General features: G+C 36.1%; 1 protein-coding gene across 1 annotated transcript in view; it reads left to right on the forward strand.

The window, feature by feature from the left end:
• The window catches only part of LOC141370180 (pregnancy zone protein-like), a 56,639-nt gene that overhangs the window by 6,587 nt on the left and 31,758 nt on the right, over nucleotides 1-18,294 (forward strand). The window contains exons 2-7 of the mRNA XM_073878017.1: nucleotides 9,897-10,080; nucleotides 10,892-10,984; nucleotides 12,811-12,979; nucleotides 13,413-13,497; nucleotides 17,470-17,581; nucleotides 18,172-18,279. Of these exons, the coding sequence (XP_073734118.1) occupies nucleotides 9,897-10,080; nucleotides 10,892-10,984; nucleotides 12,811-12,979; nucleotides 13,413-13,497; nucleotides 17,470-17,581; nucleotides 18,172-18,279 (751 nt within the window). The remainder of the gene's footprint in view (nucleotides 1-9,896; nucleotides 10,081-10,891; nucleotides 10,985-12,810; nucleotides 12,980-13,412; nucleotides 13,498-17,469; nucleotides 17,582-18,171; nucleotides 18,280-18,294) is intronic.

Genomic DNA, 18,294 nt, shown 5'->3' on the forward strand with positions numbered 1-18,294 from the left:
TGTTACAAATGAAGAGGGGAAAAAAATCCTTTCCTGCAGACCTTGTTCTACATTCATTCAGGTTTTCTCTTTCACTGTTCTATTTCACATTATGAAAGAACCAGTCATTTTAAAACAAAAATATTTTCTTTTTTCCCTTGGAAAAACAGACACTCATTCCATTATTTTGCACAATTATGTTTTTCTGTTCCCACTATAGTCTCACCTTATTCATAATTATAACTTTTAACCTTATATCCAGAAAAACAACTGGAAGAGAGATCATTGAGAAGTGTCTCCTGTATCTAGCATCTTAGCAGGCTAATAAAGTTCTCAAGAACACATATAAAGACAATTTTCTGCAGCCACCCATATCCCTTTTACAACTTTTCAAAGTCTGGAGTTGTAAAAACAAGGAACAGAAAGCATAAAGCAAGGAAAATGTGGTTAATTTGAAAAAAGACCAACTACAAATAATTCAAGAAATAAAAAATTGATTCATTGAAATAAAAAAAGAAATCAGGGGCACCTGGGTGGCTCAGCTGGTTAAGTGTCTGACTCTTGATTTCAGCTCAGGTCTTAATCTCAGGGTTCTAAATTCAGGCCCCACGTTGAGTTTTGGGCTGAGCATGGAGCCTACTTAAAAAAGAAAGAAAGAAATCAATGCTGAGTACTGAATTTTGTTGGTGAGAGAGCAACCCTGGCTCACTGGATTATAGAGAAGTTCACTAAGGCTTTGAAACCAGGTAACAAAAAAAAAAAAAAAAAAACCAGGTGACAAAAGAAACAAAGAAATTAGAAATCTAATGCTTTAAGCAGTAGATCCGACAGAGATAAAATGAGAATTAACAAATTTGTATTAAGATCTGAGGAAATTACTCATAATGCAAGCGAATTAAAAAGTTATGCAAAATATCAAAAACAAGTTAAAAAAAAAAACAAAAAGCACAGAATAGAGTCAACACTTATTTCCGAAAAAATGGAAAATTAGCAGACTGTTTCTTCCTTCTTCCAGATAACCCTGGAGAAATAACATAAGCAAGAAAGAAACAGAAGTTTTAGGAACCAACAAAATATTAGAAAAAAAAACTGGAGGAAATGAAGGCCATCTGGAGCTAATGAAGAAGTGTCAGGGGAGTTGGTAGTCAAAGAGAAAGGAATTTGGGAAATGGCTGACTTGGTAAATTGAAAGAAAGTTATTTAAGTTCTGCAGTTGGTTTTGCTTCAAGCTGGTTTGGGACAATTATTATCCCTTCACAGAAATCAGCAGCAAAAGCCTAGAGTAAAATCTTATTAACCGAAAACCTCTGCAAGTATGAAGAGTAGATGAAACCTGATGTGGAATAATCAGCTGCCTCAGACTTTCGTTTTTCCATTCTGTCCCTCTTCCAACCCTCCAAGCTCTGGAGACGATCTCTTTTCACAACTGTCTCCTAAAGATATAAAAATGTAGCAAGTAAGTGTGGTCACCAGTGGTCTTTGGTGACTGGGGATTTCCTCCCTGGACTCTTTCTCTCTCCACACTTCAAAGTCACTAGCAGGATCACAGACAAGGATCTGATCTTTGGCTCTTCCCCCACATATATTATTGGACAAAGTATCCCATTAATAATGGGCTCACAGACCAAAATAACAAAACAAATGTTGGCTGCTCAAGTCCTATAAAAGAAACACAGCAAACTGATCAACATATATTACCTGAAGAAGAATTATCAGAATAAACATAATATAAAATAATCCTAATATTTTAAAATAGATAATAAAAGGTATACAAAATATAAATTAAAAACTAGAAATCATAACACAAAAAAGTGGGAATATTAGATATGAATACACAATATTTGATATTTATGAGATTAATATTCTGATGTATATAATTGAACAAAATATGAGCTTAAAGATGAAGTTGAGGAATTTTGCAAAAAAGCAGCAGAACAGTTGAAATAAATACATAGAAAATGCAAATGGAAAACTAAGTAATATGAAAGATTGAAGTAAAAATGTGAACATCTACATCTTAGACTTCCCAGGTGAGATGAAAGTAAAAGTGAAAAGGGAAAAAATATGAAGAAATAATGGAAATAAATTTCCCAGAATCAAAAAAATATAACTAACTACATAAAAGAGATGGAAAAAAACACCACAAACCTGAACATATACTAAACTTTTAAAATTTATAAGATAAGGAAAAATTCTAAATGATTCCAGAGACAAAGACTGGATACAAGAATACAATGGAAAAATAGTTTAAGGAACTAAGGAAACACTTCACATCAGGAATTTTATATCCAAAAAATAAATAAATAAAATAAATAATAGAGAATTTTATGTCCAAGGAAATCATGACTCAAATGTGAGAGCATAAAAATTATTTGCATGTATACACAGCCTCAGAAGTTTTGCTAGACAAGAGCCCTATGCTGAAAACCATTCAAGAGAAACTTTGCAAACAAAAAAGAGAAATAATCCAGGGTATGCTATAAAATATATGAAAGCAAGGATGGTTTAAAGTATTAGTGCTATTTATGGATTTCTTTAAATAAAATGTCTAATATCAAAGAAATTTGCGAAAGTATAACTTTGTATCAGGCAAGGTACAGTCAGGGCATCAAAACCACATTGTAATTTGAAGAGGGAAGTTTAATATAAAGTATTATAAACAAAAACAGGAGACTGGGATAATGAGAGACTATTTATTTATTTATTTATTTATTTATTTATGAAAAAATAAATCACAACCTGAGCCTAAGGCAGACGCTTAACCGACTGAGGTTAGCGTCTCCCATGAGAGATTATTTGATACAGAATAAAAAGAACTCTAAAAAATATAAGAATAGCAGGACTATGGAGCAGGCACTATCCACCAGCTGAAATAGTGCACCAAGGAAAAGACAGATCTGAAGTACATGCAAAGAAAGAACTCCTCAATGCTGAGTACTGAACTTTGTTGGAGAGGGAGCAACCCTGGCTCACTGGATGATAAAGAAGTTCACTCAGGCTTTGAAATCAGGTGACAAAGGAAGGTGCTGGGCTGGTGGCACTCTTGCTGGGAAGCACCTCAGAAGGTGTTGGGGAAAATCATCCCCAAGAAGTTGCCAAGTGCTGCTAGCTCTTCGGCACCACAGAAGCCTAGCAGTGCAGAAGCACACGCACTGCTGAAGACAGGTGCTGAACAGATCATGCAAACTGCAGGAATCAGGCACCAGAGGAGCCCAGGACTGTGGAATCCATATCTGCTGAAAGAGACTACCTAGAGGAGCACATTAGAACCAAGAAGAGAAATTTGTTCCTTCTCCAATGTTCCTCTAGAACTCTTTATTAGAAAAGCTTAACATCCTGGCAAAGGATAAAAATTCATAGACACCAGCTCCACAAGGTAAAATAGCCAATGAAGGATAGATTTGGAAGGTATTGAATTGGTAACCGGCACAAACCTCAATAACTCATTACTTAAAAAAAAAAAAAAAAAGTATATGGGAAGGGGCATAGATGTAGGAGAGACTAAACGTATATAAGAAATTTCTGAAGTACCTGCCTTATTAGATGGAAGATGTGGAAAGTCTAAGCTATCACAGGAATAAATAAACATGAGTATGTCTTAGGTTAAAGCAACAATCATAAGACAAAACAGAATGCATATATTTTAAATCAGATGAATAAAACTTTCAGAAATTACAATAATTGCAAATGCATTAAACTTACCAAATGAGTAGGAACTGTTAAACCTGCTGATAAAAAAGGAAAAAATCTAGCGATGTGTTCTCTACACTTAAAGAAAAAGTTTGAAAAAAGAAAATTTGCAATGAGATATAGCTTGGGATGAGATAAAGCAATAAATATGAACCAAAGAAAAACTCCCCCCCAGTGGCAATTTTATATCTATCAAAATTAAATTTAAGGAAAAATAAAATCAGAAGGTACTGTGAGGGACATTATATATTTTAAAAGAAATATGAAGCAGGAAGAGATGCCCACTGTCAATACATAGTCATTAAAATTATACAAACAAAAGTGGAAATAAATTACAATGCAAAATAAATATTAACTATCCCTCTCAGCAAATGACAGATGTTGCAGAGGAAAACACAACAAGAATATCAAACACCTGTACAATGAAATGAATAAGCTCAAATTACATGTATGCAGGAGGGAAGGACGGCCCGGGAAGGATACCGGTGCAAGAATGTACAAAAGACCACTGCCAGGAAATAAAGAGTTCAGAGATGGATCGATGTATATATGAGACTTTAACAGACCATAGAAGTGGCACCACATATCAAGGGGGTTTAAAAAGATTGTTAGTGGAAGGGGCTAAGAAAAATAAAGTTAAAAAAAAAAAACACAAAACTTGGATCTGTAAAGAAAACTACATGCAAAGTTAGAATACAGATAGTTTGCTGATACACTTATAAAAGGCCAAACTATAAAATTAACAGAAGAATCAAATTTGGGCTGGGAAGAAATATCTTAAAGCAAACTGCAAAAGCATAAATGACAAGGAAAAGAAGTTGAAGTTTATCAGTGCGACATTGAGAAATAAAGGATACTATGGACAGAGTTATAGATGAGATAATGAAAGAAAATATTTATAATGTCTAAAACTGATGAGGAACTGTATCTAGGTTTATACAAAAAAGTTCCAGAAAATCAACAAGACTAGGATAGCAACTACAATTTTAAAAAATGAGAAAAGGGGGGCGCCTGGGTGGCTCAGTCGTGAAGCATCTGCCTTCGGCTCGGGTCGCGATCCCAGGGTCCTGGGATCGAGCCCCGCATCAGGCTCCCTGCTCCGCGGGAAGCCTGCTTCTCCCTCTCTCACTCCCCCTGCTTGTGTTCCCTCTCTCGCTGTCTCTCTCTCTGTCAGATAAATAAATAAAATCTTTTTAAAAAAATGAGAAAAGGAAATGAACAAGCAATTTACAAACTAAAGGCATATTAAAAAAAAGCCTTGAAGTCATTGATAGTGAGATAGATACAAATTGAAACAATGATATAATATCACTTCATACCCATTTGTTTGGCAAAATGTAAAGACCAGCTGCCGGCAGAAATTTGAGGACATGCACTAACGGGTGGAATCATAGTGTGTTACAACCATTCTGGGAGAGTAATCTGGCAGTATTTAGTCAGTTAAGTACGTGCCTCAGATCCAGAATCCCAACTCTGTGTATGTGTCTAAGGAAACATGTTAAAAAATATTTATCAAAGCATTGTTTGTGGTATCAGGGAGGCGGAGGCAATCTTGATTCTATCACTGGGAGAGTGGACATACAAAATGTGGTTGATGATGACCAAGAAGTGTGATACTGTAACAAAATACAACTGATTTAATCTATACATAATAACATGGATGAATCTCTTATACGGAGCCATTCACCAGGAGCTTTGCTATCAAAGTAAAAGAAAGTTCATTCTAATTAAAATGTGAATTTTATCCTCTGGAAATGCCTCAGAGCTTCTCAGAGGTTAGCCTTGAGGGTAATGAGGCAATCACTGAGAGCAATGAACCTTTCAGGGAAGCTTTGCCCAACTCTGAGCTCCATTTGGAGGTCTTGGGGTGGAGCTTGTTTGCAAATAGCAGCCACATAAAACCTGGTAAATTTAAGACGTCTCAGGGACCAGGCTGAAGGCAGGGAGTTGGGCACAATACAGTGGCTGAGATCTGTCCCTCACTATGGAGAAAGGCAGACTTCCTCATTCATGTTTCATGCTACTTCTTGTCCTGCTTTCTACCGATGCTTCAGCCCCTGCAGAACCGTAAGTCTCTCTTAAAGTCCCCTCCTCAAGAGTCTGTGCTCATCTCCGTCTCTTCTTTATATCTTTGCTTTGACTTTCCCATTAAATGCTACCCTTCGCATTTCTTAAGGTACCTTCCAATCTTAAGAGATGAATCATAAGTTTTTTCTTTCACTTTCTTCTACACTTTTCACTTTTTTTTCATTGCATCATCATAATTATAAAAGAATAAGTAGTCACTAGAAGGCGTGATTTGATTAGACACTGAAACCTCAATCCCACCTTCACGGAATCTTTCTTTAGGATGGAGAGCATTGACTATAAAAATAGAGTGCATAGTGGGGTGCAGTTTAATTCATACTGTAGATCACACATATAGAAATATAGCTCCTTTGTTTTTCGATAACTGACTGAGTCTTCAGCAAGAGACCCCAGTAACGGGCCAGTTGGGCAGGGGGGCAGGGAGTAATTGAAAACTATTCAGTTGTAAAGTTGGTGAAATCCAATAATCGTAAGATTTCTCTTCCACCTCTCCCCAGTTCCTCCCCAAGAGAGGATCTAGAAGGTTGTGATCTCCATTCCTTCCTGGTGGAGAAGAAGGCTCAGAGTCTTTGGTCTGAGACTGGTCGTCTTCCTTGGCCATTGTTAATCTGGCTTCTTCTTACCTGCCAGCCTTCATCATTTGAATCTTCAGCCATCTGCTTTGTCTCAGCTGGGTCCCTTGACCAACAGTCCCAGAAGCCCTCTCTGGCTGACTCCAATTCACCTCAGCTCTTTTTTATCCTATAGAGCCCCCAACATGCTATGGCATCCTGCCTCCAATCCTGCAACTATTCCAATACCAACTGTATTGCAGAGTCACCTTTCCCCTTTGTAGTTCAGACCCCTACCCACTGTGCACTCCCGCCTTGAATGTAGCTACATTGCAGATTGATACGCGCAGCCTCCAGAGTCCTAAATGTGCAGAGGGATCAAAGGATCCTTTTCTCTTTGTGTTAGCTTAATCCACTTAATACAAGTGGCCCTCTCCAGGACAGAGTGCAGGAAGCAGAAATCAGAATGACCAACTCGCTTTCCTTTCTTCTTCAAATTTCTTCAATGCACAATTTCCCAGTAATCAGTAGGGGTACATTTTTCTGCCATCATTCCTCTATCTCATGTACAACTGTGAATGGTAGCAACTCCCACTGCATTCCACCCAGAGAGCATCTGGAAATATGTAGGGGCTGCTCAGATTTCTGAGTAAAGGCTGAATGGATGAAGCAAGTGGCATTCATTGGGGTTGGAAATGTTAAGCAGTCTGTGTTTTCAGTTCAACACAACATTCGATCATTCTGTCCACTGAAAACTTATTACTTTACATCGCATCCAACATTTGATAAAGAACAATAAACTTCATAGCCTAGTTGTCATGAACAGAAGAGGTATCTTCTCACTATGCAGAAAACATCCCCTATCCCTCCAGCATTATTAGCCCTTGATGTGATAAATGAGATATATTGCCCAAAAGACCCAGTAACTGTCCTCCTTTGTCTTCAGAGAAATGGAGGTGGGAGGGGAACATGAAAAAGAGAAATTAAGAGTCATTTGTTTAATATTTGCAAAATTTAGTCACTCCTACAAAAGCAAATATTTAAAATGCAAACATCCGGGGCACCTGGGTGGCTCAGTCATTAAGCGTCTGCCTCCGGCTCAGGTCATGGTCCCATGACCAGGGTCCTGGGATCGAGCCCCGCATCCGGCTCCCTGCTCGGCGGGAAGCCTGCTTCTCCTCCTCCCACTCCCCCTGCTTGTGTTCCCTCTCTCGCTGTGTCTCTCTCTGTCGAATAAATAAATAAAATCTTTAAAAAAAAATAAAAAAATAAAACGCAAACATCCATGGTTAAGTAATATTTTAATAGTTTAGCTGCTCACTTACAGACGAAATCTTGAGCAAATTACTCAACCTTGATGGGTTCCAATTTCAATATCTATTAAATGATACTAACCAAACCTTTATGAAATAACTGTTTGAAATATCTAATATATATGGAATTAACTTTTAAATTATGATGTCAATTACACTTATAACTAATAAGAATAAAAATAGTATATTGAATAAAATTATAAGACACTGATGAAGATCAAAGAACTAGAGGGAAAAAAGTATGGATGGGGAGGTAAAAAATGATAATTTTTATCACTTACCATATTTTTGAAAGAGTAGATGATTCAGATAAAAAATATCCAGATGCCAGAAAGGGATTAAATAAGAGGTACTATCTGAATGATTATGGGTAGATTACTTAACGGCTCTGAGCTTCTCTGCTTTAGAACAAAACCTTAGCATTTATGCAATTTAAAAACCTGAGATTTTAATTTCTGAAGGGTAGATCTAAAGATTCATGGCATATAGTTTTGCTAAGGAACAACTTAAAACACATACAACATGATGAATGGGCTGGAGCAGACCACTTGGAGAATGAGAGAACCAAACTTGACTTCCAGTTTCCACAACTAAACTGTCTCTGTTACTCTCTTCTCCTAGTCTCATACCTATTAAATTTGAAAAGTAATAAAATAGTTTTTCATGGGTCAAATTGCCTGCTTTTTTTTAAGTGTAAGAGCCCATGTTGGAAGTAGAAGGGAAGGGATAGTAAAACAATATAAGATAATAAGAGCTCTCTTTTTCTTAATTGTAAATTAACTCTATAAACAAATGACAAACCTGCAGCTATTGAATCGTTAAAGTTTTGAGGAGTCACATTTTATGTATCATCTACTGATTTAGTGAGTAGGCAGGGATTTCATCTTACTGTTGTATATTCGAATTTGGGGACTGGCGAGGACCTCTTTTTTTAGCTGTCATGAACATGAAGAATATGATGTATGTATCGTACCGGATTGCTAGGAGGATTAATACAGAGACTGCTTAACACAATTCCTTGCAAGTAGTAAATATGTAGGAAACATTCATTCTCTTTAAGCCCATAGGGATTCAGAGTATGGAGAGATTATGAGTTGACTGCTTCAGGAAAGTTTTTGGGTCAAAGGTGTCACTGGGGACGGTTCCCAAAGAATGGGTAGAATTCTGTCTGGAAATATGTGGGGGTTGGGGAGTTGGATATGTGAGAACGTAATAGATAAAGGAAACTTATCAACCAACTCAAGAAGGTAAACTCACAGGGGCACCTGGCTGGCTCAGTTGGTAGAGCATGTAACTTTTGATCTTGGGGTGGTAAGTTCAAGTCCCACATTGGGTGCAGAGATTACTTAAAGCTAAAATCTTAGAAAGAAAGAAAGGAAGGAAGGAAGGAAGGAAGAAAGAAAGTGAACTCACACAAAAGATTGTCCGTACTCTGAATAATTAAATATACTCAATAATTAGCATAAAAATGACTCTGCAAAATAACATATTTTATGTGAACTTGTTTTTTTAGTAAGTGAAGATAATTTATCCACCCGTATAGACACAAGCATATATTTTTGAACATAGAAGTATTAATATTAATATTGCTTACCTCAAGAGGGTAAGAATGAAGGAGAATGTTAATCAAATGCACTGTGTACTTGTGTGTGCTTGCAAATTATTGACAGAAATAAAAACTTGTTGTTAAAAAAAATCATTGATTTTGGCCAAGGCATATCTGAGAAACCTTAGAGAAACAGCAAATATATTGTTTTCAGTGTTGCTGTTATAAAGAAAATTATTTTACAATATAGATATGAGTTATTTTATGTAATGGATATATGTTCACTGAAGTTTTTTCAGTTGAATTTATATAAAGTCAATTGTGGTGTCCATGTACCAGTGATGTTTATTTAGACAGATTTTAATGTAAATCTTTTTATAAAGTGAATAATCACCAGCAATTTATTATATATGTGCACATTTATGGATATATATTCAGGAAGTCAGATATTAATGCTCTGTAACACAAAGAATGCCTATAAAATTGTTAACAGCCTCGAAGCCAACTTCCAGCAGACTGACTGTGTGGGTGAGGCACTACTCAGGAGTAAAAAATATAATTCTTAGCCCGGGCAGTGATAGAACTTCCATCTTAATGTTCTTAGTCCATTGACATTTGCTGTAGAACCAAATGTAGCAAGAAATACATATTGTTATGAAAAGCACATTTATGGTTGAAAATACTTGCTATCCTCCATTTTTCTCTGATTTAGCCTTCTTCTCTTCCCAGGCAATATGTGGTGCTTGTCCCCTCCCTGTTGTACACTGGGATCCCTGAGAAGGGCTGCCTCCTTCTGAGCTACCTGAATGAGACAGTGACTGTAAGTGCTTCCTTGGAGTCCCTCGGGGGAAACCAGAGCCTTTTCACTGACCTGGTGGTGGAGAAGGACTTAGTCCACTGCATCTCCTTCACTGTGAGTACTATCTGCCCGTCCTTGTTTGATACATTATATTGAGTCATGGTGATGGGGAACTGGTGTTGAATCCCAAAGAACGACTTTAGTGTTAGTGAGGACTTCATAAAGTACTAAAGAGAGTGGGTTTTCAGCTATGAAGGAACAAAGCATGGATTTTCCACCAACATAGGAGAGAAATATTTCGCTATGTGCTAAAATCCAATTTAAGTTCTTTAAAAAAAAATCCTATGAGCCATAGAAAACACATGAGCTAGAGATTTTCTATCTTTGATATGTAACCATCTCTTTCAGGCCACAGTAGGACAGTGCCTAGAAAGAGATTATACAAAAATCTCATGGTAGGACAGCATGTAGCAGAATTTTTCTCCTGTGGTGAGATGTTAGGTGTCTTTGTGCTCTGAATGTGTAAATGGTGCAAGATACTCAAAGCAAACATCCAGCACTTCTTTGAGGTTGCCTAGCTTGGGATACTCAGCTATCATATTCTCCCACGTTTTTACAGAGAGACTTCTTTCCATTCCTTCACTATATATATATTACATATATATATACTCTGTTAAAAGGAGAATGATTTAAGAACTAGAGTTCCAGGTAAGCTATATGGAGATTTGGGTCCCACTGATGGTTGCTGTCACTGATATATTTCTCCTATGTCTAACATTATTATCTTCGCTCATATCTGGAGAAATATTTATACTTACCTAGCCCTTTGTGAAGCTGAGAGAGAGATAGAAAACAGTAATGGATGAAAGACTGGGGTGGGGGGAGAAGACTGTGTGGCCCCTCAGCAGTGTTCTTTGTTCCTTAGCTCCCAAGGATTTCGTCCTCTCCAGAGGTGGCATTCCGTACTGTCCAGATAAAGGGACCAACACAAGACTTTAGGAAGAAGAACACGGTGCTGGTAAAGAATACTCAAAAGTCTGGTCTTTGTCCAGACAGACAAACCCATCTATAAACCAGGACAGACAGGTATGTCGGGAAATTCCTCTATTTCCCTCAGTGGGGGCAGCACTGAGAAGGAGAGGGCACCCTTCAGCAGGTTTTGCAGAGTAAACTTGCAAAATCCCCATCTCTTAGCTTCCTGACTTAGCACACACATTCCCTGCTTTATCATGTCTGAGTCTTACCAAGGAATCTCTTTTTCAGTAAAATTCCGTATTGTCTCTGTGGATGAGATACTGGTAGGTATCTCAAGAGTTTTGATTTTGGTGGGGGGTGGGAGGACTCACCCTAGTGGGAGCAGGAAGGTCCAGGAAAAGCAAGAAGATGGAAAACATTCCTTTTGGAACCTGGGCTCCAGCAGCACCACAGATCTAGAGTCTTATGTAAGGCATAATTGCAGGGTGAGAGATGGGGAAGCTATTTCTCTTATAACAGTAAGCAATCATTCGACAATAGCTAGATTTATTGCTGTGAGCACAATACATTAAACATGAAGAGACACAATAAAAAAGTTAGGAGCTATCCATACCCATACTTCCGAGGAGTTTATGATTAATTAAACCATGAAGAGTTTCGTTGATTCTGAATATATCTATCCATCTATCTATATGGTAGAAAAATTGTAATATGGTAATAAATACATATATGTATATTTTATATACATATATTCTATGATATATATTAATATATAATATAACATAGATATAATATAAAATATATATTATATACAAAGATTTTGTTTTTGCTGATTGAGTGTCCCTTCCTCTAACTAGCATTTAACAAGGCAAAGAAATAAAGCTACTTTAAAAATGTAATTTTTAAATTAGAAAAAATATTCTTGGTTAATTATTAACCAAATCATTCTCACAACTCTATTCCTATTTGGTCTAAATTATAATAACATATCACTCTATTAATATCCATTTTCTGGGGCGCCTGGGTAGCTCAGTCAGTTAAGCGTCTGCCTTCGGCTGGGGTCATGGTCCCAGGGTCCTGGGATCGAGCCCCACATCGGGCTCCCTGCTCAGCGGGAAGCCTGCTTCTCCCTCTCCCACTCCCCCTGCTGGTGTTCCCTCTCTCGCTGTCTCTCTCTCTGTCAAATAAATAAATAAATAAATCTTTTAAAAAAAATATCCACTTCCTAATATATGCAAGTAAAGAGTATAGTCATATTCTTTATTAAGAAGACTTCAGTACCTACATACTAGTGGTAAATAATATTAATAAATTAGTAAACGTTAATAAAACTTATTCACCAATAATATTTTTCAGGGAAATGGCAACACAATGATTATTGTGGAAATATTTATGCTTTTCTTAGAACTATTTACCGGTTTCCCTAAGTAATTCTAGTTCTTTAACGTTTCGGGTTAAATTTTGTTATGTCTTACTACAGATTCTACTTTTCCTGAGTAAACTATTGGATCATAAGTCTGAAATCACAGCCTTTGGGGAAACTCTAATCACATCTCTTCTTTCCTTTTTTCATATAGATTCCACTGGTATACCTTGAGGTAAGCAACAGAAAGAGCCTTACATAGGGAAATCAGCACATTTAAGGTTAGAAGTTCTGATAGTCCTTACAGATGAATTACTATTAAAAAAAAAAAACCTTTCAGATCTAAAATTTCCTACTCCCAGATATCAGGTTTATTCTGTTTTATCTTTCTTCTGTGTTTATCTCTTCTGAAAGCAAGAACCAGTTACCAACCCCAAAATCATTTGTTTGGTTCAAGGACTATCATGGCTACATAATTATTCCCCATGTTCCTTGTTTACCTCTAGGACCCAAAAAGAAATCGAGTTGCACAATGGCAGAGTCCCAGGTTGGAGAGTGGCCTCCAACAGCTGGCCTTTCCCCTCTCGTCTGAGCCCATTCAGGGTTCTTACAAGGTGGTGGTACAGAAGGAATTGGGCGAAAGGATAGAGCAGCCCTTCACTGTAGAAGAATTTGGTATGGCTTCTGAGACATGAAAAGGACATAACTTTTTGTTTCACACCGTGCACTCACTTAGACTTTCTGAATCTCCCATTGGTATGTTGAACTTGGATTAGAATCAGTTTGGGCTGTTTGTAGAGTCATCACAATTCTGTGCTCCAGAAGCTCACAAGAGCTTGATTTTCAGTAGCAAGTTACACTTTGCTGAGTATTAGAATTCTTATTTCAGTGGAGCCATCATCCTTTGTTAGTGTCATTGAGATCTGCTGTGATCACAAAGGCAATTAAATTTTGTGTGAATTGTTAAAACTTATCATCTTAAAGCTGGCACTTGAAAAATGGATCTAGCTTTTCAGGGTATTATTTTGGGAAAAGTTATAAACATGAAATATTTGTATTTCCATTAAATGTTCACCAGCCTCCCTGTTTCCATTTTCTCTATCAACAGTGCTTCCCAAGTTTGAGGTCAAAGTTCAGGTGCCAAAGATAATCAGTATCCTGGATGAAAAAGTGAACGTATCAGTATGTGGGATGTGAGTTAAATTACTTTTGTCTGAAATTTCATGTTTTGCCTCAATTTTGAGTCATTATTTGGCTAGGTACATAATCATAAATTAATTTTCCACAGAATTAAAAATATTATTTCAATGACCTATTTCAATTGCTTATTATTAAAATTTTCAAATATACAAAGGAATAGAGGACACCCATAATTGTGATTTTAACAATTGACATCTTTCTATATTTGCTACATTTTTTTTTTTTTGCTTTAACATTTCAGGATAAATTACAAAGACCATGACATTTTACCCTCGATGCAGTACTATGTACCTCTAAAAATTACTGACATTTTCCTACATAGTCATGATGCCATTATGACACTTTACAAAATTAAAAGTAATTTTCCAATACTAATTCTTATTTTAGACTCAAGTTCCCTAAAAATGCTGTTTACTCATTGCTTTTGATTATCATGACTCACATGTACCCTTTTTTTCCAACTCTCTACAATGGAAATTTTCAATTGAGTGCAAAAGTTAACAAAATAGTAAAATGAAAATCCATGTACCCATCAACCATGACAAAAATTTTGAAATTTTGCCAATTTTGTTCCATTTATTCTCCCCCCTTCCAATTTTTTTCTCCAGTATTTTTTAACAAGCCATGGGAATCCATAAATATCTTAAAGTTTTAAAAGTCTTTAGCCTCCTTTTCTCCCCGTGATGTTAACTTATTAAAGAGCATAGGTCAGTTGGCCTGCAAATGTCCCACTTGCTGGATTTGCCTGACTACTTCCTAATGGTACATTGAATTGATTGATTTTAATTTCTCCTCTGGCCAATTTTACGAGGATACCTGGAGTATTGTGCATAGATAGATCATAGATCCTCTTGGTGCAGTGTAAGAACAGATTTTTAAAACCCGAAATAATCTCTATTTTTAATTTTTTGAGAAACCTCCATGCTGTTTTTCATAGCGTCTGCACCATTTTACATTTCCATCATCAAAATGCATAATGACCAGTATCATAAAGCTTTCCCCCTATATTTTTGATAGAAATTTTATAATTTCATGTCTTACATTTAAGTCTTTAATCTATTTTGAGTCAATTTTTGTGTATGGTGTAATATAAAGGTTTAATTTCATTCTTTTGCGTATAGATACCCAGTTTTCCCAACACTTTTGTTGAAGATACTATCCTTTCCTCACAGTGTATTCTTGGCACCCTTGTCAAAGACAATATATATAAATGAATTTCTTTCTGGGCTTTGTTCCATAGATCTACATATCCATCTTCATGCCAGGGCCATATTGTATAAACCAGGAAGTGTGATGCCTCCAGCTTTTCCTTTTTTCTCAAGATTGTTTTGAGTATTTAGTGTCCTTTGTTGTTCCATATGAATTTTAAGATTATTTTTTCTATTCCTGTAAAGAATGCCATTAGGATTTTGATAGGGATTGCACTGAATCTGGAGATTGCTTTGGGTAGTATGGATATCTTAATATTGTCTTCCAATTCACGAACATAGGGTGTCTTTCCATTTATTTGTGACTACTTTCTTTCATTGATGTTTTGTAGTTTTCAGCGTACACCTCCTTGGCTAAGTGTATTACTAAGTCTTTTATTCCTTTTTTTGTTATTGTACATAGGATTGTTTTCTTCATTTCTTTTTCATATAGTTCATTGTTAGTGTACAGAAACACAGCTGGGTTTGTATGTTGATTTTTTATCCTGCAACTTTATGGAATTGGTTTATTAGTTCTAACAGTTTTTTGTGTGTGTGCGAAGTCACTAGAGGGGTTTCTATATATAATATTATATATAATATTATGTCTTATGCAAATAGTGATAGTTTTACTTCTTTTCTGACTTGGGTGACTTATTTTTTGGTATACGTTCCTTTTTATTTAAGTATAGGTGACACATAATGTGACATTAGTTTCAGGTGTACAACATAGGGATTCAACAAGTTTATATGTTATGCTGTGCTCAGTCTAAGTGTAGCTACCATCTGTCACCATATAACACAATTACAGTGTCTTTGACTATATTCCTTATGCTGTACCCAAATCAGTTGCTTTCTTATACACTAACAATGCAACTGTAGAAAGAGAAATTAGAGAAATGATTCCATTTGCAATAGCACCAAAAACCATAAAATACCTTGGAATAAACCTAACCGAAGAGGTAAAGGATCTATACTCTAGGAACTACAGAACACTCATGAAAGAAATTGAAGAAGACACAAAAAGATGGAAAAATATTCCATACTAATGGATCAGAAGAATAAACATTGTTAAAGTGTCTATGCTATCCAGAGCAATCTATACCTTCAATGCCATCCCGATCAAAATTCCAATGACATTTTTCAAAGTGCTGGAACAAACAATCCTATAATTTGTATGGAATCAGAAAAGACCCTAAATCACCAAGGAAGTGTTGAAAAAGAAAAACAAAGCTGGGGGCATTACGTTGCCCGATTTCAAGCTATATTACAAAGCAGTGATCACCAAGACAGCATGGTACTGGCACAAAAAGAGACATATAGACCAATGGAACAGAATAGAGAGCCCAGATATGGACCCTCCCCTCTATGGTCAAATAATCTTCAACAAAGCAGGAAAGAATAGCCAATGGAAAAAAGACAGTGTCTTCAATAAATGGTGCTGGGAAAATTGGACAGCCACATGCAGAAGAATGAAACTCGACCATTCTCTAACATCATACACAAAGATAAACTCAAAATGGATGAAAGACCTCAGTGTGAGACAGGAATCCATCAAAATCCTAGAGGAGACCATAGGCAATAACCTCTTTGACATCAGCCACAGCAACTTCTTTCAAGATTCATCTCCAAAAGCTAGTGAAACAAAAGCAAAAATGAACTTTTGGGACTTCATCAAGATAAAAAGCTATATGTGCCTTTAAATATAAAGTGTGTCTCTTGTATATAGCATATAGTTGGATCTTGTATTTTTATCCATTTGTCCCCTTTGTTTTTATTGGATAATTTAATCTGTTTACATTTAAAGTAATTAATAGTGAAGGACTTACTAATGTTATTTTTGAAATTTTTTCTGTCTTGTAGTGTTCCTTTCTTCTTTAATCTTTTGCAATTGCAAACAATTCTTACAGTTCATTTCAACCTTGAGAATTAAAACTCATTTCCTACAAATCATCAGTAACAGAGGGAGCATGCATGGTAAAAGAAAAAAACAAACATATGCCCATCTGAACATTATACACTGGAAGCATCAAAGCATCTGGACCTCTGCCTCAATTCTGTCTTGGAGTCATGACCAAGGAATTATTTGTTTAATTTAACAGCATCCTGGACTGATATCTGTATCTTGAAAAGGGGTTTCAGAATAAGTTGCTCTTGATTACATTTTTTATTTGAAGTGATATTTGAGACATTTACAAATAGGAAAGAAAACTAATGCCCAAAGCAAACCGATTACTAATTATTCCATTTTTATTAAGGGAAAACTAATAGAAATATAGAGTTCACACACACACAATTTTTTTTTATAAGCCTCATGTTTGTTAGGTTTTATCAGGGCTCTTTCTCCCTCTCCATCTGTGTGTGTGTGTGTGTGTGTGTGTGTGTGTGTATGCATGTTATGTTGGGTTTGTTATTTCTATTATTTATTTATTTGTGTTCTATTAATTACCTAAGTTTTCTCATTTGGTATAAGCAACAAGTTTTGATTTTACAATGACAGAATAAAAAGAATGATAAAAAAAAAATAAATAGGCTAAAAGGAAGAAATTTTTTAAATCCTGAAGGAAACTTGATTGTACATTGCAGCAAAATTTCAAATGTTTTAATGAGTAGTACCTCTTGATAAAGATGTTTTCCAGGCATATTTCAATTGCTATGAGCCCAAAATGATAAAGAAGTGCAAGGAACTACAGAGAGTAATTGTTTGACCTGTGGTGGGTTGGTGGTGGAAAATGTAGAAACCTTTCTTCAATTCCTGATGTATTTCTTATGTGACAGATACACCTACGGGAAACCTGTCCCAGGACTTGCAACTGTAAGCATGTGCAGAAAATTATTTCATCCCACTTATTGTGAGAAGCCAGAGTTCTGTGAAAAATTCAGTCAACAGGTTAGTTTACAGTTTTCTCTCTAGAGGCTATCATTGTTGTCAACCATTGAGCTACCCCATTTTACTCAATGGAAAGAGGACATTGGAGTAAGCTTATCCCAAAATATTTACCACCAAAAAGGAAAAATAATTTCTACTCCTGGTCAATAAAATTCTCATTTTGATGTCTAACCCTTAGGGAATTTAAACACATGAATATTAAATTCCTGAAGGTCAGTTAACATGTTTAACCCAAAGAAGTTGTGTTGGCATCGGAAGGAAAATAATAGATTTGGTGACTATTGGTCTTAATCAGTATGGCATTTATCAATTTTTTTTATTTCTCTCAGCTCAACAGCAATGGCTGCATCACCCAAGAAGTAAAATCAAATGTACTCCAGATTAAAAATATGGGTTATGAAAACCAACTTAAAGTGGAAGCCAAGATCAGAGAAGAGGGAACAGGTTTGAACTCTAAATTAATATAGGGGGTGAAACGATAAAAATCCTTTGTTTTCCATAACAAAATAAGGGTCATAGGAAAGTGGAAGGAAATGAATTTTGGTACTAGTAACTTCCAAGAGTACTTACTCTTCTCTACATATTTTTAGACAGTATTTACTGGAAATGGGACCAGTGAAATCACAAACATTGTAACCAGACTCAAGTTTGTGAAAGTGGATTCACACTTTAGACAAGGAATCCCCTTCCTTGGACAGGTAGAGTATACTGCA

Source organism: Callorhinus ursinus, unplaced genomic scaffold, assembly GCF_003265705.2.
Source record: "Callorhinus ursinus isolate GAN/ISIS: 27379988/994484 unplaced genomic scaffold, GSC_fseal_2.0 scaffold27, whole genome shotgun sequence".
NCBI lineage: Eukaryota > Metazoa > Chordata > Mammalia > Carnivora > Otariidae > Callorhinus > Callorhinus ursinus.